Source organism: Echinops telfairi, unplaced genomic scaffold (genome assembly GCF_000313985.2).
Source record: "Echinops telfairi isolate 266 unplaced genomic scaffold, ASM31398v2 ScPeMD7_7424;HRSCAF=8462, whole genome shotgun sequence".
NCBI lineage: Eukaryota > Metazoa > Chordata > Mammalia > Afrosoricida > Tenrecidae > Echinops > Echinops telfairi.
Window position 1 is genome coordinate 28765152 of NW_022111324.1, and position 22529 is coordinate 28787680.

Consider the following 22529-nt stretch of genomic DNA (forward strand, 5'->3'; position numbering starts at 1 on the left):
GGTTTGGGGTCTGGCTATTGATTGTTTTCTTTGACTTGTGAAATAATTCTGTGATTGATGTATAAGGATCCTAAATTTATGTGGGACGATGGCAGTTACATGCAATTAGAATGTTTCCAAAGTTTATTTATTCCACTCTTAAATTCAGATGTCATCAGATCTTTTTAATGGTGAGGAAAAGATTGGTTGTGACTCTGAATATTGACCTTTGATTTCACATCATGTTGATGGGAGGAGCCCTGGTGGCACCGTGTTTAGAGCACTCAGCTGCCGACTGAAATATCGGTAGTTCAAACCCACCAGCTGCTCATCAGGTGACAGAGAGCAAGTCTGCTTCTGTAAAGATTCACAAACTGGAAAACTCTTTCGCCCAGTTCTACTCTGCCCTACAAGGTGGCTATGAGTTAAAATCCGCTTGACAGCATAGAGTTTGGTTTGGAGTTAGAATGTTATTCTCTGATCCAGGAATGTGGTTTCTTCCCTCAATAGGTGGACCACAGCGAGCCCGAGGAAGTGTAAATGGAAATATTAATGATGTTGAATTTGGAATTGCTTTTCTTAATGCCACAGTCACAGATAGCCCTAACTCTGATACTAGAATAATACATGCCGAAATTACCAATGTCCCTCGAAGTCTTGGTAAGTCTCTTTGCTCATAAATGTTGTTAATGAGGTTAATGAGCCTCTTTTAAAATTACTTATATATGATTCTTCATTTTACTATTCCCACTTACAGTTTCAGAGAAGATAGTCCTATTCATGATCAATATGATATTCCTTAGTCCTGTCCTACTGATAAGCTCTTAAAGACATTTGATGTATTGATATTTGTTTTGTTATTATTCAATGTTAATTTGGCCTTCTCCTTATAGAAAAATAATAATGGAGTGTATTTGTTATATATCTTTCATTTTCTTAGGTCCAGCAATGAGAAAGATCGTTTCTATTTTAAACCCTATTTATTGGACAACAGCAAAGGAAGTCGGCGAGGCCGTCAATGGCTTTACCCTCACGAATGCGGTCTTCAAGAGAGAAACCCAAGTTGAATTTGCAACGGGTTAGTGTCAGCTGAACTTAATATCCGAGTAGTATAAAAACACAATGACTGCCTTAAAAGTTGGTGGGTAAGAAGAATAGTTATGTGTTCTAGTAAAGAATAATTTCAAAGTGCTTGATGTGGTTTTATTATAGATGGTATGAAAGCAATTTCCCATTTAGGTGTAAACCTACACTGACATGGGGCTTATAAGAGACCATATGTTTCCAACAGAGACTTTTACACCCTAAGGAAATGTTTTGAGAATGATGAGGGCAATGAATGTACAAATGCGCTTTACACAATTGATGTGTGTATGGATTTTAATTTAATTTAATTTCTTGTTAAGTCCTTAGGGTCTTAAAGGCCAGAGCAGAGCAGGAAACTGAGTCATTGTTCTAAACTAAAAGCCTTGTCAGTGAACATGAAGGTTCTGATTCTTTTATTACAAAGGTGGAAATAAAACCAAATAAAGGATTTTTACTTTAATCATCACCCTTGGTGGACACACATTAGCTAACCAGGGCCTGGTGGCACAGCGGGTTACGGGTTCAGCTGCTGACCGCTCTGCAGGAGAAAGACAAGGCTTTCGACTCCCTGCAAGGTTACAGTCTGGGAAACCCAGAGGGGCAGCCCTATTCTGTCCTGTAGGGTTTCTGTGAGTCAGAATTGAGGAGATGGCAGTGATCGATAGTCAGCCCTTCAACTCTTTGGAATGGTCCCTTTGTAAATGGCTCCTCAGGAAGAAGAGTTGACGGAGGGGTTGCCTTTAACTAGCATTCAGTTAGTCCCAAAGACAAGCTGACCTTTTTGAGCCTATCCACTTACCTAACGACAGTTGGTTCCTTTTGGAGGTAGCCAAAAGAGCAAAAGCCCCCATGGCCAGGGTCGTGGCACTGCCAGTCTCTCTGCAGAAGCTGTCCATCCTTCTCACAGGCCATTTGTGTTTGTAGAATTACCCCGCTACTGCTTGTTTTAAATGTAGAACCCTTCAAATAATCATACGCTAGATTTTTTTGCCATATGAAAAGAAATTTTACATGTAGGTCTTCAAGTGGGGATGAGGGAGCATATTAAATGCGGATTGAATTCTCTGTCTCTTCATTCACGTTTGAAGGAGAATGGCATAGCTGAACTGATCGATAAATTGATGAATTGATAGGATCATTTTGCTCTGTGCTTACACCAGTCATGTTTCTTTGTGGTTCAAATGAATTCATCCTACTCCTCAGGAGAGATCTTGCGGATGACTCATGTTGCCAGGGGCTTAGATTCCGATGGTGCCTTGCTGCTGGACATCCTCCTGAGTGGCTATGTGCTGCAGCTGCAGTCACCAGCTGACGTCACTGTAAAGGTAAAGTTTCAGAACCTCCTGCCTTCACATTCAGGATCCCTGGCAGCCCAATGGTCACGCAGCTTGGCTGTTAACCAAAAGGCGGCACGAGCTACTCCTGAAGAGAACGATGTGGCAGTCTGCTTCCATAAAGATCACAGCGTCAGAGCCCCCTGGAGACCGGTCTACTCTGTGCTACAGGGTTGCCGTGGTTTGGAATTGACTTCGTGGCAGTGGGTTTAGGTTTTTGTTTGTTTGTTTATTTGTGTTGGCCTTCATTGTTTACTGGAGTAATGGTAGAGTATGACACTAGGCATGTAAATTACCAGGTTAGACATGATTATATGGTCTTTGCTTAAAATTTTTCAGAGACAGTTTACAAAATCGTGGCCTTTTTAGTACCTTGCTTATCAGAATCAGTATGACATTACTATGTTGAGTTAATTTCCATGGTCTCTTTAATTTTCCATAGCCATGAAGAATACTAACCTTTCTATTAAAGCTTCTGTATGCTGTGCAAAAAAGCATGCCTTCAGTTCAGGAAGAGAGCCATAACGCTTTGGCAGCTTTCCATTACATTCCACCACGAGCTCTGAGCCCCCTACTATGCTTTAATATGTGGTGATACAATTAAGAAAGTAATCTAGGGACAGTAAAATGGTCCCAACTTTAAGTTATTTCCTGAACACTAATATATAATCAGAATTATATTTGAAGCAATGTATTTTTAACGTGTTAAGCTGTTTCTCTTGATTCTATATCGCATAATATTCTCAAGAAGTATCCATTATGAATCATGTTGGTATTCAAATCCACACTGTCCTCTTCAGGATTACACCGAGGACTACGTTCAAACAGGCCCCGGGCAGCTGTACGCCTACTCAACCCGCTTGTTCAGCGTGGATGGCATCAGCGCGCCCTATACATGGAACCACACCATTCTCTATGACCAGGCACACGCAAGAATGCCCTTCTTGGTGGAAACGCTCCATGCATCCTCTGTGGAATCGGACTATAACCAGTTAGAAGAGACCTTGGGCTTTAAAATACATGCCTCAATTTCCAAAGGTAATTTGTTATAGGGCAGGTCATCTCTTTATGTCACTTGTCTTTTCTGGAAAAGTAAAAAAAAATGCATTGATAGCATTAAAAAATAACAATATAAAACATACTCCCCACACAACAAGATTGAGGTCTTGGTTAAGGTGACCAGATTTAAAACGGGACACCATTGACGGGGGTGGGGGTAGGGGGATGGTAGGGGGTGGTTTCCTTGATTAAAAATTTGGTCTATATAGACCAAATAGACCGTTCCCTAGCTTGTCGTGCATTCTTTCCAAAAATCGGGACATTTTTAAAACGCCAAAAATCTGGACTGTCCTACCAAAAGCGGGACGTCTGGTCACCTTAGGTAGTTCAATGACAGAATTTTCATCCTCCATGCAGTAGGCCCTGGTTCGATTCCCAGCCAATGCACCACATGGACCGTCACCAGGCCTCTGTCCATGGGGGTTGCTATGACTCCCAGCAGATTCTAGTGGAGCATCCAGACTAAGAGGGACAAAGAATGGCCTGGAGTCTAGTTTCAGAACTGGTCCAAAGAAAACACAGCTGTGTGATCCCCATTGATTTGTGGGCATGGCACAGGATCGGGCAGCAATTTATTGTTCCTGGGGTTACAGCAGCTGGCAACACTGCCACCATGATGGTGTCAGGTTTTTGTATGTGCTGGCTATGTTGTGTGGGAAGTAAACCCTCTGGTAAAGCCAATCCAATTGAAGTTCGAATAGACTTAGTTCACGAATCTTCACACAGCATCATGAAGGTGCTACGGTTTTATTCCATTTACGTGGAGGTGGCTGATAATGTCAAATCCGTCAAAAACATCTCCGTTTGAGTAATAAAGTTCATTTGTTATTGTTCTGAATCATATGCTTACCAAGGCATTTTATTAATTCCTGGAGCAAAATGTAAAGGTGCATCTTGGCCCAAGGTGGGCTCCAACTCTGAGAGCCCGTGTCCAGCAGAACGAACCGCCGCCTGCTCCTGCCCGTTGGCACAGTCGTTCTGTTTGAGCCCACCTTTGTGGCCACTTTATCAACCTAGCTCATTGAGAGTCAAAACGCTCCCATACTTTAAAATCTCCTTTTGCAATGGTATAGCAATAATCAGTATTGTTATTTCCTGTTGCTCACAAATATAAATTTTGAACAACTTTCCTCTTTTTAATGGAGTCCTGGTGGTGCTGGGGGTTGGGCATTGAGCTGCCAATTGCAACTTCCTCAGTTCAAACTCTGCAGCCACTCTCTGGGAGAAAGACGAGGCTATCTGTTCCCATAAAGATTTATAGACTCAGAAGCCCTTAATACACTGAGATAGAATCAACTCAATGACAGTGGATTTTCAATTTTTTAAGCATAGTTTTGCAACCTTTGATCTCAGTATTCCCGTATTGTGTGTGGTTCTTTGATGTGTCTGTCTGCTGAGATTTCCCTTTCAGTCATAAGAGGCACCACAGCTAATAGCCTTCCACATTCTGTGGGGTTTGGGTGCAGGGAGACTTCTGTATATTGTTGTTACAGACACTAAGTTTTTGCAAAGCTCCGGTTCATAAGATCTCATGAGTAAGCATGGGATAATTTACATTGACTTTGGTGTTTTTCTGTGTGCTGGGAGAAGTTCTACTTTGTCCTATATGATCATTATGAGTCAAAATTAAGTCTATAGCAGTGAGTTTGCATTAGTTTGATTGTTTTTGTTTGTTTGTTTTATTTTGGCTTTCTTAAAACAGATCCAAGTAGATTTGTGTATGTGTGTGTTTCCTCATGGTTTATTTTTTAATCATTTTATTGGGGGCTCATACAATTCTTATCACAATCCATACATACATCCATTGTGTCAAGCACATTTGTACATTTGTTGCATTCTCAAAACATTAGCTTTCTATTTTAAACATTGCCTTTTTTATCACATGTAATAGATAAATAGAAATTTCATTTTCACTATTTCTTCTTTCCTTCCTCTGATGTACAAAGGACAGTCTTCTTCAGTATCTGTCACAATTGCTCCATGAAATTTGAAATTATAGTAAGATAAGAATATGTGGTCACATTTTAAAAAGTAATTATGGATTCATAAAACCAATAGCCAGTGTTCTCCCGTGCCCCCAGTCACACTGCTCTGCCACTATCGCATTTTCCTCTTGGCATTTTGGGCACTCACATAAAAAGAAGAATTACTGGAATGGTGATTTTCCATTGTAAGAAGTATGTTTACTTTCTACTCTATTTCTACCTTCTTAATACTTCATCCAAGTTAAAAGATAAGTAGGTATGAGATATTGGCTAAGATTAATTTGTAATGTATATTGTAATGAATTTGTAATTTAACTTGCTTTCAAAGCCATGTGTACTTTCTATCTAGTTCTGTAAGCCCTGCTTGAACAACTTTTTGACATCTGTCAGGATGTTGTTGGGAAACTTGGGTCCCACAGTATAGGGAGATACATTATTGAACATCACTGCCCCATCCTATGCATCCAGACAATGAGCCTATGAATTACAGCTGATATTTGTGTTATTGTTGATTCTTTTCCTGTGAATTGGAAGGACTCTGTACCACAGTTTATGTCTTATTGACCACTAGGGGGCAGGCTTGCATTCTTGGTAGCTTAACCAGCAAGTTATTTCTCCTTTTATGTTGGTCTAGTAGAGCTATGGTTACAGCGCATTCAAATCACCTCAAGAGCTTGAAGAAAGCGCAAACACCTGGGCCCAAAAACCTTTGGTTTAGTAATTCTGAGAATGTATACATTTATCACAGTGGATAGATGATTCCAATGCAGGTAATTTGTACACGGGTTTCTTGGAGTCCACTTACCAAACACAAGTCACAAGTATGTATTTTTCTTACAGAACTTTTAAGTCATTAAAATTAAATTATGCATGTTAAAATTTAGTGGTGAAATGTGTTTATATTTTAAACAATCATCAGAAAATATCAGAAGAAATAAAGAAAAAACTTTCATTAGAATTTTTAAAAGACCTCTTTAAGAGAGAAGGAAACATAAAAATGACAATCAAATATGTATCAAGAAAAATATTTCCATCATATGTTATATGTCAAGCTTAATATGAACCAGCTTCCCCAAGTCGGTAAGAAAAAACAAGTGCCCCAATTGAGAAAGACAACCACGTACACACAGACATAACGAAGAATGTCAGAGATTGTCAGCCCGTTGCTAAAGAAAGCAACGCAGAGGCAATAAGATCCCACTTTCCAGCCATCACTGTCGGATTAAAGAATATAATAATCCCCCAGTATTGGAGATCTGTGGGGGAAATAAGTGAATACTTCATATACTGTCGACTGAACAACTATTGGTTCAACTTTTCTGGAAAGCCGTATGTATTAGTGTGTTAGTCTGGGTTGACGAGAGAAACAAATCCACAGACACTCATGTGTGTATAAGAAAGAGCTTTATATAAAAGAGTAATTGTATATTGAGAACACATCCCAGCCCAGTCTAGATCAAGTCCGTAAGTCCAATATTAGCCCATATGTCCGATACTAGTCTATAAATACCTCTTCAGACTTGTGGAATACATGCAATGACACTGAATGCAGGTAGATCACAGGCCAGAGGGTGAAAAGTCTTGTGGATCCAGTGGCGTGGAAGCATCTCATCTCCATGCTGGCGTGAGTTTCCATGTGGCTCCTCCAGTTCCAGGGCTCTGGCTCCATCAGCGTAGCCCCATGTGTCCCACATCCAGGGAGGAAGACAGAAGTTCCCAGAATCCTCAGGAGAAGGCCATACCCACACAGAGTCTAGCTTGACAGGCTAGACTCCACCCCTTTGCAAATTGACAAGAGATTACATAACTGCCACAATTAGTAACGTTTCCGATCTTCAAATATTTTTCAGTTATTTCATTTAAGGAATCTACTCACAGAAAATCATAGAAATGGCCAAAAATATATGGGAACTTTAAGAAGTTTGTGGAAAAATTTTATCTTTTAATTCCCTTTCCACATACTTTCTGAAGCCCCCTCATATATCAAGGAAGTTTCATCCAGTGTTATTTATAAAGAAAAATGATCAAACCATGTCCTGGAAATAGAAGATAAATATGTAAATTATAGCACCCCCATATGATAAACTCAAACAATAATACATGTTAAAGAAATGTTTAACTCATTTACTTAGCAAATATTTGTTGAATGCCCATCATGTACTAGACACTGTTCTAAATATTGTCAATATAAGTATAAGCAAATGATGTTGGAGAATGTTCATGACATAATAATAGTTAGAAAGCAATGTACACTTAGCTCAATATCAGACTTGCTCACACCTGAGTGATTATAAAATTATAATCACTGGTTTATACTGGTTAAGCATATGTTTTCAAACCTCTTCCTTACCTTCTCTAATTGTTGTGAAACTATGAGAGCTATCTAAGTAAGATCTCTAAGTAATTTTTATGATCATTAAAATTTTGCAATTGTTAGTCTCTGGAGAAATATACTAACAATATTTTAAAATATATATTTATAAAAAATGACTGAAAACATGAACAAACTAGAGTTTGCTTCCAACGATAAGATTACATTGCTTTTCTTTTATACATTTTTATGCTTCTGCAACAATCAGAATTATTATAATATAACGAAATCAGCAAATGTTTTGTACTACTTCTTCTAGCTTATGATGAAAACTGGTCTACAATATAACACAAAAGACCACACTTTAACTAGAAGCACAAATAAAACATGTTATGCCCTTTAATATGTTAACCTTTGGACCTGAGTACACTGAAAGAAAGACACAGAAGTAGTCATAGACCCAAACCAAGATATTGACTCCTGGTGTGATTGCTTTCAGAACTTTGAGCCACTTTTGGTAAAGTCCAGAGTAAATCAAAGCACCATGATCCATCAACTTATATGACAGTTGCATTCCTGGAAAATTCATTGAATATTTGTATTACACAAATCTGCCCTGTGGTCTTCTATCACTCAAAATATTTTAATAGGGTTCCCTGTGATTATGACTAAGAAGTCCTTGTGGTGTAGTTGGTTATACATTGGGCTACTAAAGGTAAAGTCAGTGGTTTGAGCCCATCAGCTGCTCCAAGAAAGGAAGATGAGTCTGTCTACATCCGTAAAGATTGTCATCTCAGAGACCTAAGAGGGCCGTTCTACTCTGTCCTATGGGTTGCTGGGAGTTGGGCTCAACATGAGGACATGATGTGTCATCTTGACTGTCAGAGTATCTCCAAAAAGAAGCTCCAAATACCATCTAGTGAAAGACATCGCTCCCATCTAGAATGAATGATTAAATAATAACTTTACTAAGTAATAACTATATTATCAGATAATAGCTTTTATGTTTATATGACACATTTTTTTCCAATTATATACCCAACACAGCACTGACTGGATTTAAGTAGTGTCAGAATAAACAAAACAAATTATAGTCACCACTAAATTGTATTCTTAGGAGCCCTGGGAGTATAGTAGTTATGCTTGGGCTGCAATCTGAATGGTTGGCAGTTCAAAACTACCTTTCTTCCTCGGAAGAAAGACTGAGCTTTCTACTCCGTATACAGTTACAGTCTGAGAAACCCACAGGGGTGGCTTTGAGTCAGCATTGACTCCATGGCTGTGAGATGGGTTTTTGAAAGTTGTATTCTTGATTTCACTGGTTCAATGTGAAAGCAATCCTGTTCCAGCACATATCAGCGATTTGACCATGGGCAGTTTGCATAACCTCTCTCCTAAATTCCTCCTCTGTAAACTGTGTGGAGTGGAAGTAGGGACATTGTGAGGCTGAAATTAGAGAGCACATGAAGTTCAGGGCACCTGTTTCACATTAGTGACATGTTGTGACCGTTTCTCCATCACTTAACACTATGTCTTAGACCACTCTGTCCCACCCATCCCATTCCTATCCCCAGGCATGTGCAGGAAGACCAGAATGCTCTAAGGACCTCTTTATACTCAGGATAGAAACTGATCACAGACCTGTTTTTTGTTGAAGTTTTTTGACAATTTGGTGGCTTACAAAAAACAAACATTACCCTAGCTTTTCATTCAAGGAAATGAGATAGCTAAGTAGAACCTTTTTTCTTTTTTCTTTTTTTTTTTGTACAACATTCCAGGTCTTTAGCAGGACTCAAACAATATTATAATCAGAGACTCTCTAAAGCAGAGCAAACCTGAAAAGCTAACTAATGTCAATACTTCTCTAAGATGAGCACCTAAATCAATCATAATAGATTTGTTTTAGCTACAGGTTCATGCATTTGAAATGGAAAGGATCTGAGCTATTCAACAGGAGTTAAATAAAATCTCCCTCAAGAGAAATGTGAAATGCTAGGTGGCTTCAAAAAGTTTGTGGGAAAATTAGATTATCTTTCGATTCTGTTTTTCTGGAAATTTTTTGAAGGCCCTTCAAATATTTTGTACTTATCATTTTAAGTTTGTGTGTGTACACCTACATATCACTGTGGTGACTTCAAAGATGAGTTTTGTTGACATGTTTGCAAGTCAATGATGTGTGGTTGTATTTGTTTTTATTTTAACTAAATGCATAAATAATTAAACACTGAGTTAACATGACCTTTAAAAATGAAGGGGTTAGGGATTTCCAAACTAACTCTTCCAACGACTTCCCTTTTGTAAGCACTTTTTTTATTAATGTCTAACAATTCAGTTATAACACAATTGGCCTGCATGTTTTTGCTTTGTCTACGTGAGAAGGGCGTCCACCGAGTCACACATGAGAGACTCAAACGCTTCCCACTGAAAATAAGGGAGACCCACCAAAGTGGGGAGCAGTGTCTTCATAGAGTCTCTAGTTCTCAGGGTCACAACTTTTGTTTAGACATCATTTTATTGGGGACTCTTACAGCTCTTATAATAATCCATACATCAGTTATATCAAACACGTGTGCAGATGTTGCCATCAACATTTTCTTTCTACTTGAGCCCTTGATATCAGCTCCTTTTATAACCCTCCCTCCCCCACCCTCGTGAACCCTTGATAAATTATAAATCATCGTTACTTTCATATTTTACTCCATGCACCGTCTCCCTTCACCCACATGGCACAATTCATTTTAAGTCGCTTGGAAATAATGCTCCTGCTCCTGGAACAAAGCAGAATAGCACTGGTAGACAAAGAGGATGTCCTCTCTAGTTACGCCTGGAATATAAAATGACCTTGCTCCTTTTAAGTGATCACAGAATGACTTTATTCAATTTTCTTTAGATTGCTATAAACAGCTCAAACAGAAAATCTGTTTCTGATGGCATCTTGCCAACAATTCACGATCTCTGGACTGTGATTCACTTAGTTCTTGCTTAAAGAACATGAAAAAAAATTTCCATTTCTGCTTGCTTTCACCTACTGCACCGTTGCATCATATGTATGATTTGGGGCATAGCTTCCCTTGGAGGGTTCTACTGGAAAGAAACGAGGAGCTAGCGTTGTATTGTGCCGGCTAACTTCCCTGCCCTTTCTGTGATAGGCGACCGAAGTAATCAGTGCCCCTCGGGTTTTGTCCTAGACTCAGTTGGACCCTTTTGTTCTGGTAAGTACAAGAATAATGTGTTTTTTATTCTTATAAAAATGCTATACTAATTAGGGAACACTCACTGACAGTCTTCTAGACAGTTAGTCAGCACCCCATTCCTCTAAGCCTCCTATATTATAGGGTGAGGAAATCAAGATGCATACAGTGGATGAAACTGCTTTAGATCGCTAAGCTGTCAGATGAGAGCTAGGTGTGAGCTTCAGTTAGATGACAAAATTCAAGCTGTGTCCATCTGGCCCCAATCAACTGTGTGGTGGCACATTGCACAGGTGGAGTGAGCACAGCGACAGTGCTAGGCTCAATCTGAGAACGTCATTGCCATGAGGGTCCTGGGTTTGCATGAAGATCAAATCAGTGAACGATCAGGGCAGCCTGTTCCGTTCAACCCCTCCCAACTACATGTGCAGTACTTCTTCCTCTGACCCGAACAAGACCGAGGTAGGTCAAACCCCACAGTCCTTCAGCTGTCAAGTCTGCCTCAGGGGACATGCCACCCTCCCATGTGACTTGCTGGCTACAAATGTGGGAATTTCCCACAACCTCCTCATGACCATCAGCTTACGGCCCTCCACCCGCCTCGCGTCTGATCTGTTGGCTTCCTCCCCCCCTCCCCAATCCCTCAGGTTCAGTTTTTCACTAGAAAGACTCTCCTCTTAGAAAAGCACCATACTTCGGGCTACAGTTTTCTTACAGAAAAAAGGATACAAATGTAGGCACATCGAGCAAGATCTAGGAGAATTCCCAACAGCAAGCTTCCATCTCCCAAATGGAATGCACTTCGCTCTCCCATGCACTAACTTTTATCACCAACCAGGAAACCCAAGAGTTCTCACTCCCCTGTCCAGAGCCATTACTGAAGCCTCTACACAGACATAAAATCGAATCAGCCCCCCTTCTCTGAAGTACTAGGTGGTGGATCTTGCTGGCATGACCAGCTTCTCCCCAGAGGTAGGTCATCGGAATGAAACCTCAGGTGGGACTCTCATCAGAGACACCTTATTCGCCAGGTTTTCAAGGTGATCTCTCAGAAGCTAAAGTGGAAGACCAAAACCCGGGCAACGTCAAATTCTGAATCCCAAAGTATGAGAAAAGCAATAATCTGCCTCTACAGGACCTCACCCTGAAATTGCCCAGTCATGAGCTAGACCAAGATTGTGGCCTTAGGACTCATGAGTAATCCTAATATGAGAGTCTCAGATAGGCACACAGCTAAGTAAAACTTGAGTTCAAGTTTCATACCTGTGCGTTTCTCTTACAAGCAGGCAAGGTGACGTAGTACAGTGGGAGAAGGCATCATCTTCAGATATAAATACTCTCAAGGTTCTGGTCCCAACTCTGCCCAAAAAATCCTGTGTGACCTTGGGCAATGTATTTTGTCCTTCCATGAGTCACCATATTGGCTCAGTGGTGATGATTTGGGGTTGGTTTTATAATTGACAGATGAGAAATACTAATGAAAAATACCTATTACATGGGAATATTGTTTAGGAATGAGTTAAGACAGGTATAGGGTTTATAACAACATATATTAACTATAGTCATTGTTTTAAAACTGCGTTTCTCAGCCTGTGGGTCGCGAACCCTGTGGGGGGTCAAATGACCCTTTCATAGGGGTCGCCCGATTCATAACAATAGCAAAATTACAGTTATGAAGTAGCAGCAAAAATAATTTTATGGTTGGGGGGTCACCACAACATGAGGAACTGTCCTACAGGGTGGCAGCATCAGGATGGTGGAGAAGCACTGTTTTAAAGGATATTCTAAACATCTAATCAGTATTAAAATTTAGAAACCCCATACTAATTTTAATTTAATATTTCCCTTCTCTATTATATTTGAGCCAATTCATTGGCCACTGACTGCAATTATTTTTCCTGACTTTAGTAACTCCTAGATAGACAGGGCATTGCATCCTGATTGGACTGGTTTCTCTTTCAGATGAAGATGAATGTGCAGAGCGGAATCCTTGCTCTCACACCTGCCACAATGCCATGGGGACCTATTATTGCTCCTGCCCAAAAGGCCTCACTATAGCTGTGGATGGAAGGACTTGTCAAGGTATTTGGAAATCTTAAATATAATAAACACATTGTAGCCATGCCCAAGGCCATCTCTGACCTATACAAGGTGTGTTCGACCAATCCTCTTTTTGCCTACTTCTTCTGCCCTACCCTTGCCCTTGTCAGTAAGGACTGCCCTTGCACTCCCTCCAAATGGAGCACTCAAAAAGCAGGGATGCTGCCCTGACTCGCTCCACTTTCACAGCTCTTCAGAGGCAGGCAAGGCTGTCACCATCCTTATTTTCCAGTGGTGAAATGATGAAAAAAGAGGTTATCAAGAGATTTGGAAGGAGCCTTGGGAGTGCAGTGGTTCAATACTTAGCTGATCACACAAATGCCTGTAGTTCAAACCAACCGTAGCTCCTTGGGAGAAAAGAACTGGCAATTTGCTCCTAAAAAGGTCACCACCCCTTGGGGAAGTTCTGCTCTGTCATAGGAGTCTCTATGAGTCAGACTGTCCTGACTGCCCAGACCAACAACACAGAGGGAAGTTAACTATAGTCACTCTCCTGACAGCACTTTGGGGATATTAAAAAATGTAAAACACACATGTATGTGTGCACACACACATTTCTTTCAAACCCTGTGTGCCCTCCAAAATCAGACTTGTATAAGTACCCATCTATTAATAAGTCCAAAGTCAAAATAGGAAACCTGGCTTCTTTTCTGTGCCCCAGGAAATCCTGTTCCAAATGCAAAGGAGGGGTGAGATGAGGGTAGAGAGGGGAAGGACTGAGTACCTTATATATGTTGTTTCATGTAGCTTTCAAAGTGCTCCTGAGAAACACATATCACTACCCGAATTCTACAGAGAAGGTCAGATTTCAGAGAGTAGAAGTCACTTCTTTTGAAAGCCACTCAATTCCTAAGGTGGTCCAATTGCTCCGACAGTCTGTGTGGCTGTCACACTGTATTGCTGGGAGCGTGTCAGCTATTTAAGCTACCTGAAATGACCCAGCATTTCTCGAGTGTCTATTTTATCCCAATCTCACAGCTGTTTTGCTTCACTTACCCCACCTGAATGCCTCACTCTGTTCCAGATATTGATGAGTGTGCTTTGGGTGGACACACTTGCCACCTGGGCCAGGACTGTGACAACACCATTGGATCCTATCGCTGTGTGGTGCATTGTGGAATCGGCTTTCGGAGAACCTCTGATGGGCTGAGTTGTCAAGGTATATAAATGGAGACCCTTTTTTATTCTAATAAATAAGACCACTTGTATCATTTAAACTCAGGAAACTTAAAGGACAGGGACTAGATACAGGGGAACAGAGTGGGTAAGGATCAAACAACTGAGATGTCTATTCCGCATTAGAACTTAAATCAGTACATCGTTTTACATATCTTAACGGTTAGACTCCGCTTGTAAATATTAGTAGCACGATAGTTTTTAGTGCTAGCATCTTACTGATACCATTTGAGAGAGATTATCCAGAACTATCTAATAAAATCTATTACAGAAAAACGCCAGTGCATGAACTACTATAATTTTAATGGAAGCAAAAGTTTATACAAAACTGAATGCCTCTCAATAGGAGAAAAAAATGACTGAATTATGGTGTAATTACACCAGCAACCGCTACAAAGGTATTAGGTCTCACAGAATAAATGGAAGCCCCTTTTTTTTGGCTTGGAGGTATATCTGTGAGGTACTGTTGAATAGGAAGAGTGAATATAACTGAAAAACAAACAACAGCCAAAGAGAATATATAAATTTTTATATGTAAGTATATATTCTAGGTGTTTATATCAACAAATATACAAAGGGGCTTCAGAAGTTTGTGGATAATTCCATTATCTTTCAGCTCCTTTTTCTACAAACCTTTTAAAGCCCACTTTTATATTTGGTGTGTGTGTGTGTGTGTGTATGAGAATATTATGACTAATATTCAATTACTGAAGAATCAAATGTCTTAGGTAGTCAAGAAGGTAAAAAAATGGCAAGGGAGGCCAAGTAAATAATGAAAAAAGCTTTACTAAGAAAAATATTCTTACAGGAACATGATCTTCCACTCTTAGGTATATCATATTAAAAATAGTTGATAGCAGCAACTCAGATACTTGTACTCCAATAATCATTGTACCATTATTAACAATAATGTATAACAATAACTATACAATAACAATCAAAAGGAAGACACAAGCCAAGTGTCCATGAACAGGTGAATGGGTAGCCACAATGTGGTGTGTTCATGCAATGTACCATAAAGAGAAATCAATTGTTGATATATATCACCACACAAATGAACGCTGAAAATACTCTGTTAAGGGAAATAACTCAGACACAAATGGACAATGCTGTCTACTCCAATTTTTATAAAATGCTCAGAATAAGAAAATCTATGATGGCAGATTGGTTACCAGCAGTGCTGGAGGAGTAGGGAATTAAAAAAGAAACAAAAAGAATGTGTCTTAGATAGTCTTGAGAGAAAATAAGAGTTTGTGCACAATTAAGGAGATGAATTGGGATTCCATGGGGGAAACTTGGTTAGAACATTTTATTTAATCAAGAAGAGGATTTAAGTAAGATTAAGAGGAAAATTTGTATAAAAGAATACGTCTGTGATTATATTTGTGCATTTATATAAATTAATATATACTTGGATTTTAAGAAATTAAATCCAAAGATCAAATAAAAAATAAGCAGAAATTAAGATATTGGCAAGGTCAGTTTGTAGTGCAATGTAAAGTGAGGATGTGAAAAGCCTAGCTAGGGGGAGAGTATATTTGCAGCAGCCGTCAGGAGATCTGAAGACCTGCTGGATTCAGTAAATCTGCTGCACAAGGCCTGTCAAGTACAGTACTGAAAAGCAAGAATGTTACATTGAGGACTAAGGTGCACCTGACTCAAGCCATGGTATTTTCAATTGCTTCATCTGCATGTGAAAGTTGGACATTGAATAAGAAAGATCAAAGACAAATTCATGCATTTGAACTATGGTGTTAAGAAGAATATTGAAAGTCCCGTGGACTGCCAAAAGAATTTGGAAGACATATGGCCAGAGTGCTGCTTAGAGGCAAGGATTGCAAGCTGTATATACTTTGGACATGCAGAAACCTCATAAGGGCAATGAAAAAAAAGACCTCGATGAGATGGATTGACATAGTGGTTGCAACAGTGGGTCCGGGTGTGAAAACAATTGTTAGACTGGTGCAGGACCATGCAGTGCTTCATTCTGCTTGGCACCTAACAGCAACATATCCAAAGTGTTTGTAAGATGACATATAAGTGACAGGAATTAAGAGTAGGACCATATTGAGAGAGCGAATTTTCTAGAATAGGAAAGATTGGGCCATATCTATCAAGTTATAGGGAAAAGGACAGTAAAGTGGTAGAATGTTAAAAATGTATACAAGAGGAAGGACTAGTTGAAAGAGTACAATTCTCATTCTGGCGAGGAAAGAGGAGATGGGTGGCAGGACTCCAATACAGAGCCTATTCTAAAGCATGGTCTGACAGTTGGTATAGATTGGTGGCTTGTCCATTGCTATGAAGCCAGATGCTATGCCACCAGTATTTGAAACACCAGCAGAGTTGATCGTGCTGTACAGACCTCAATGGAACGTTCAGACTAAGGCACTTTTGGAAATCAGTGAGTGCAAACCTCATGGACCATAGCAGAGCATTGTCTGATTCACTTGTTTTGGACACATCACCAGTGGGTATCATAGCTGGGGGAGGATATCACGTGTGGTAGAGGATTCAAGCATGCCATCAAGGATGAGAAAGATGTAAGACTGAGCAATAATTTGTGTGGTTATAAAGGTCACCAGGAGTCAGAATCAAATGGACAGACTGTCTTGCCTATTTAGCTCTCAATTCATCTATCTCCTAATAACTGTTCTTTGCTCTGAGACTCGAAAGGAGAGAAGAGAGAGTGCCAGAGCTGCACAGTGCACAGGAGTCTCGGGAACTTTATGCCTTCAATCTTTCTAGTCTACTCTTCTCCATGTGGTGTTGGGAACATTAATTGGACAACAACTATCAAGAAGGAAAAATGCTATGCTTGCTGCCCCCAAGCAGGCACAACGTTTTAAAGATATTCATTTAGCTAATAGCAACAAGAATGGGCAAGAAAGGTCCATTTCAAAGGACATTGCAAAAAAAGTGTAGTGTTTTGTTTTTTATTTTTTACCACTATCTTAGACACAGCAGTCTGTCAGCCACATTCCAGGACTGAAACTTCCTAGAAATCGGAGTGTGAGCCATCTGGTGAATGGCTCAAAATAAGGGGCTGTTGGGTCAGCATCATTCTGAGTCATTAGCAAATGCTACCTCGTGAAGAGAGATGCCTTCTCCAGCAAGTCATCCTCTCAGTTATTTAGCAGAAAAATGAGAACAGGTGGATTAGGTTAGAAAGTCATTAACATAATAATAACCAGAAATAATCAAAACATTAAACATTTAGCACCTTAGACTGTGGCCCTCAGAGACCTTTGGACCGGATTTCACTTCTGTGGTCAACTTTCAGCCAAACAGTAAACAGGTCTGTAAAATGAACAATAATAACAAGGAGGTATGCACTCCTTAGAACAGTCATATGAAATCAGAAGGGTAGTATTTGTCCGGGGATAAAGCTCCACGGCTGGAAGGGGCAGGAGAGATGGATGAAGGGAACGGTAATGGCAGGGAGAAAGTGGTAAAAGTGCTTGTGCTTTGTGGGGATTGCAATCAGTGTTGAAAATAAAAGATGCATGGATTGTCGAATAGAACAGCAATTTGCTCTGTAACTTTCACCCAAATCACAATTTTTTAAAAAGTTAAACATTTGGGAGGAATTAAACCAAGATTCCTGACAGCATATAATGAAAGTTTTGTTTGACAGATATTAATGAATGTCAGGAATCCAGCCCTTGTCATCAACGCTGTTCCAATACCATAGGAAGCTTCCACTGTGGGTGTGGACCTGGTTATCAACTGAAGGGCAGAAAATGCATGGGTAAGAAAAGCCATTGAGTTCAAAGCAACAGCATTTAATGCTTATTTCATGCTTCTGGAACCAACAGCATGTTGTTCCTGGACCCGATTCACGCTGCATCATGAATGCCATCTATGCAAAAACACAGTAGAGGCAAGCACTATATTTGAAAGGGTTTTTTTTATGCTTATATATCTTTCTAACCCACATTTTCCTTATAGTATTTATAAAATTTCCCCACAAATGTATGTGTTTATATATTGATATGCATATATATGTATATACATGAAAATTTATATTTTGTATGCATATACAATTGATAAAACTATGTATTGATTCAAATATGCATATATGTAATTTTTATTTATAAAGAGAGGACATGATTGACATGACTACCAGTTCTGTGAAGCAATATTTTTCTAAATCAATTTGTTCTAAGACAAAGTGTGTTGCACAGCCTACTCTATTGAAGCCTCTTAAGCTTATACAATGATTATGCAATGAAGATCTATATGAGGTTACGTGGTGATATTCATAAAAACCAAGGTATGGCTTCTCTGGAAAAGGAGCAGCAATCATTTTCTCAATCTGCATTACTTTTTGTTCTTTGGTCAAGATGTGAATGAATGTAGACAGACTGTGTGCAGACCAGATCAGCACTGCAAGAATACCCGGGGGGGCTATAAGTGCATTGATCTTTGTCCAAACGGCATGACCAAGGCAGACAATGGCACCTGCATTGGTAAGTATAGGACTATTTCTGTGGCTGAGACCCATTTGCCTTGAACAAGCCAAGTAGGGCATTCATTTTTAAAACTAATGATTACATTTTATCTAGCATTGAAGTCTTTCTTTTTTCATAGACCTTAGACCCCAAATTTAGTATGACTATGCTCTAAGGTCCCAAAGCCATTGCTATACAAAGAAATGGAAATTCACTAATGACAGTTTTGAACCCTTATCTGTTAGATAGTTCTTAAATAGTTTAATATGCCTGTAACTCACTATGTCTAACATTGTTACTAAACTTAGGTTTAGCATATTTGTTTAGAATTTCATATACTGGGTTAAGGACAAATTATGTGTATGAAAAGTTTTTATAAGTTAAAACATAATTACTTTAGAAATAAATACTTCTTTAAACATAAAAATAATGATAAAAATATATAATAGATTAGATCTTTCCCTAATCTTCAGAGCTGGCAGAGTTATTAGCTTCAGGATTTACAGATTCAAAATAGATACCATTCCTGGTCTTATGTACTTGCAGCCTGAAGGGTAGACTAACTACTCCCCTGCTCCACCAAGGAGGGGGGAGGAGCTGTAACATAAGGCTGTATAGAAAAAAAGAGATACAGATTCCATGATGTGAGAGTGCTCGAGAGAAAGCGATCATATCTTACAGGAATAACTCTTATGCTCCTAGGGATGTGATCATACTTAAACAGTGCCGTGTTAATGGTCAGAGAAGGAAGAAAATGTTTACAAAGTGTCAAAAATCAATCTTTTTGTCTTGACATCTATAAAACTTAGGGAAATTTTAAGTTCATACAGCAATGTGCATTTAAGTCTCCCCATTTAAAAATAAATTTAAATAATTATTCTGAACTGTTTATTAATAAAGCTTTAAGATATGATAAGTTTATTTCAAAATTATATAGGAACATAGAGAATATAATGATATAGAAGAAGGAAGATTGACAATATATTGATACTTGCTTCAGTACATGGGCACTTACTACACTTTCTTTCTACTTTTCTATATGTTTTCATTTTCCCTAATAAGTTTAAATGAAAAATAAACTCGGGTAGTTGAATTATCAGCTTTCAAAGACTTTTCATTTGTAATACTATGAATATAGGTAAATATTTGTCTCAATTTGTAATGATAGGCTGCAATATGGTGCCATCTATAGTTGCATACTTATTTTTAGGAAGCTAGGCCCTGTAATTGTGTAAGATAAATTAGAAAATTAACTAAAAATTAGACAAAGTGTTTAGAAAGTATTGCAAAATCCTACTATATGGGATTGAAAATATGAGGGAAGAATTATTTGACAACTAATGAAATAAACTGAGGAAGACTATGTTTGCTGCCTGGTTGCTTGGGAAAACAGGTGTACCATAATCAAAAATAAAAGGCTAAAGACGCTGTGGACTTGTTGAAGTTGAACCACTGTCATCACGGAGTTGGACATGACCACGTAGCCCCTGGAAACATGGGACCTGAAATCGGAAGCAACAGTATCGCTCTAGTTGTGTACAAACAAGCTTATAAGAGTTACTAGTAGAAGTCACTAGCACAAGTAAGGCAGCTAAAGGAGAAAAGAGAGAGACCCTGGTTGTCACAACTCTTTCCTTATTGAGGAGCAGGAGGAGGGAAAGGATCCAATTAATAAGCGACAGGGCTCAAACTAGACCCAGGTTTTTTTACACTAAAATCTTTACGTTGATCTCTCCCTACATACCGAGAAGTATATCTGTAATATCTGTAAGAAGGTACACACTTTTGAGGTTTGAAAGAGGAACTATTACTACTTGTTGTGACCTCTATGTCCATAGATATTGACGAATGTAAAGATGGGACTCATCAATGCAGATATAACCAAATATGTGAAAATACAAGAGGCAGCTATCGTTGTGTGTGTCCGAGAGGTTATCGGTCTCAAGGAGTGGGAAGACCCTGTCTGGGTAAGTTTTTGAGTACTAAAGCTACTAATGCCCTTTGCTTAGGACCACACTCTACAGCAGCGGTTCTAACCTTTGTTTCACAGCCCCTTTGGGGGTCGAACGACCCTTTCACAGGGGTTGCCTAAGACCATCGGAAAACAAACTTCCAATGGTCTTAGGAACAGAGACACCACTCCTCTATCCGTCTCCAGGCCAGTCTGCCCACATGCAGATATGCCCACATGCGAGTACCCTGTGTGAAGACTGTTACCCATACTACACCATGCCTCAAGACAAAATTTCATTTATTTGTAATTAGAAATAAATATTTCACAATATATGATGACATATTGTTTTTGTGATTAATCACTATGCTTTAATGGTGTTCAATTTGTAACAATGAAAATACATCCTGCATATCAGATATTTACATGATGATTTATAACAGTAGCAAAATTACAGTTATGAAGTAGCAACAAAAATAATTTTATGGTTGGGGGTCACCACAGCATGAGGAATGGGCTTAAAGGGTCACCACATTAGGACCAAAGCTTCTCTTATTCCAATTAACAGATATGTAAATTTGAATCATTCATAACACTATTCAGTTGATTTCTTCAGAAACTTCATAAATCTGACATTTTAAATGATAATACTAAGCACTTATTGAGTACATCATGGGAGAGAGATGAGGCTTTCTACCTCCGTGCAGATTTACTCTCTCAGAAACCCACAGAGCAGCCGGGTTGATCTGCATCGGAACCAACACCAAGTAATCAGCACTAACCACCACACGCATCAAAGTGAAGTTGTGATATATGTGCCGTGACAGCTTAATTATCTAGATCATCAGATTATCGCTCTGCGGACATAACATGCATGTTTGCTTAGATATATTTTAATGGGGTATGCAGTGTAGGGTTTAGGAGAGAGGAATTAAAACATGAACTCAATATTCAAACAAATTGATGTCATACAATCTATCATCCATGTAGTGCTTACCATATGCCATTCACTGTGCTAAGAATCTTATTTGATTTCCCCAGTCACCCATAGGTTTCAGTTTTAGTTTTAATTAAATATAAAGTAAGCCAGATCGTAAAAAATATCTGTAAGATGGTACACATTTGCTTTATAAAAAAATTGATGCATTTATAATCAAGAAACTTTTGCTAAATTGTATTCCTTCCCAGAATATTTAATTTCAGTATAAAATTGTATGTGCTTTTAAATACTAGCTCTTTGGGTTTTATGCTATGCATGTGACATTGGCTTTCTTGGTTATTCTATTAAACAATGATCTATAATAAATTATTCCTGATCACCTTAATTCCGTCTTTATGCAGTCCCAAGCATAATATTTTGTACACAGTAATGTTCAAATTAATGTCATTATGAGATACTCTCTTAAAAGAAACATTTTTGATAACAGAATTGAATATAATTCTGATAGCAGAACATACTATTTTAGCCTTCTATTCATATATATAATTGAACAAATTAATCAGTAATAACTGTGGTCTATCGGGATTAAATTTGTTTATCTATTTATCAATTTGCCAGCATTGAATGTCAGGCATTGGGCTAGAAGAGAAAACAATACAGGAAGTAGGACCGTTGCCTAGAAGAGATCCAAAAGGTTAAGTTTGGTCTTGTACCTACTCAAATCACTTTTAAAGTATAATTCACTACTTTTATTATACTTATTAATATTATTTCATTTCATGGCACTATTAGTGAATTAAAGAATTTAGTTTAGATCCTTGGTTTTCTTTCACTTTTCTAATTTGCAGGGAAATTTAGAGCATATAACTCCAGGTCTTAATTTAAAATATATATCTTTTTTTTCACTGTATACGTTTAGTGAATGTAAGTCTTCATTCCCTGTCTTTTAATCTTGTAGGGTGA

At 38.8% G+C, this 22529-nt stretch overlaps 1 protein-coding gene across 1 annotated transcript in view; it reads left to right on the plus strand.

Annotated features, from left to right (window-relative positions):
- HMCN1 (hemicentin 1) overlaps nt 1–22529 on the plus strand; it is a 562350-nt gene that overhangs the window by 524023 nt on the left and 15798 nt on the right. Inside the window, exons 94-103 of the mRNA XM_004706670.2 lie at nt 490–639; nt 920–1057; nt 2269–2390; nt 3200–3437; nt 10904–10966; nt 12908–13027; nt 14070–14204; nt 17859–17972; nt 18568–18693; nt 20514–20642. Coding sequence (XP_004706727.1) covers nt 490–639; nt 920–1057; nt 2269–2390; nt 3200–3437; nt 10904–10966; nt 12908–13027; nt 14070–14204; nt 17859–17972; nt 18568–18693; nt 20514–20642 — 1335 coding nt within the window. The remainder of the gene's footprint in view (nt 1–489; nt 640–919; nt 1058–2268; nt 2391–3199; nt 3438–10903; nt 10967–12907; nt 13028–14069; nt 14205–17858; nt 17973–18567; nt 18694–20513; nt 20643–22529) is intronic.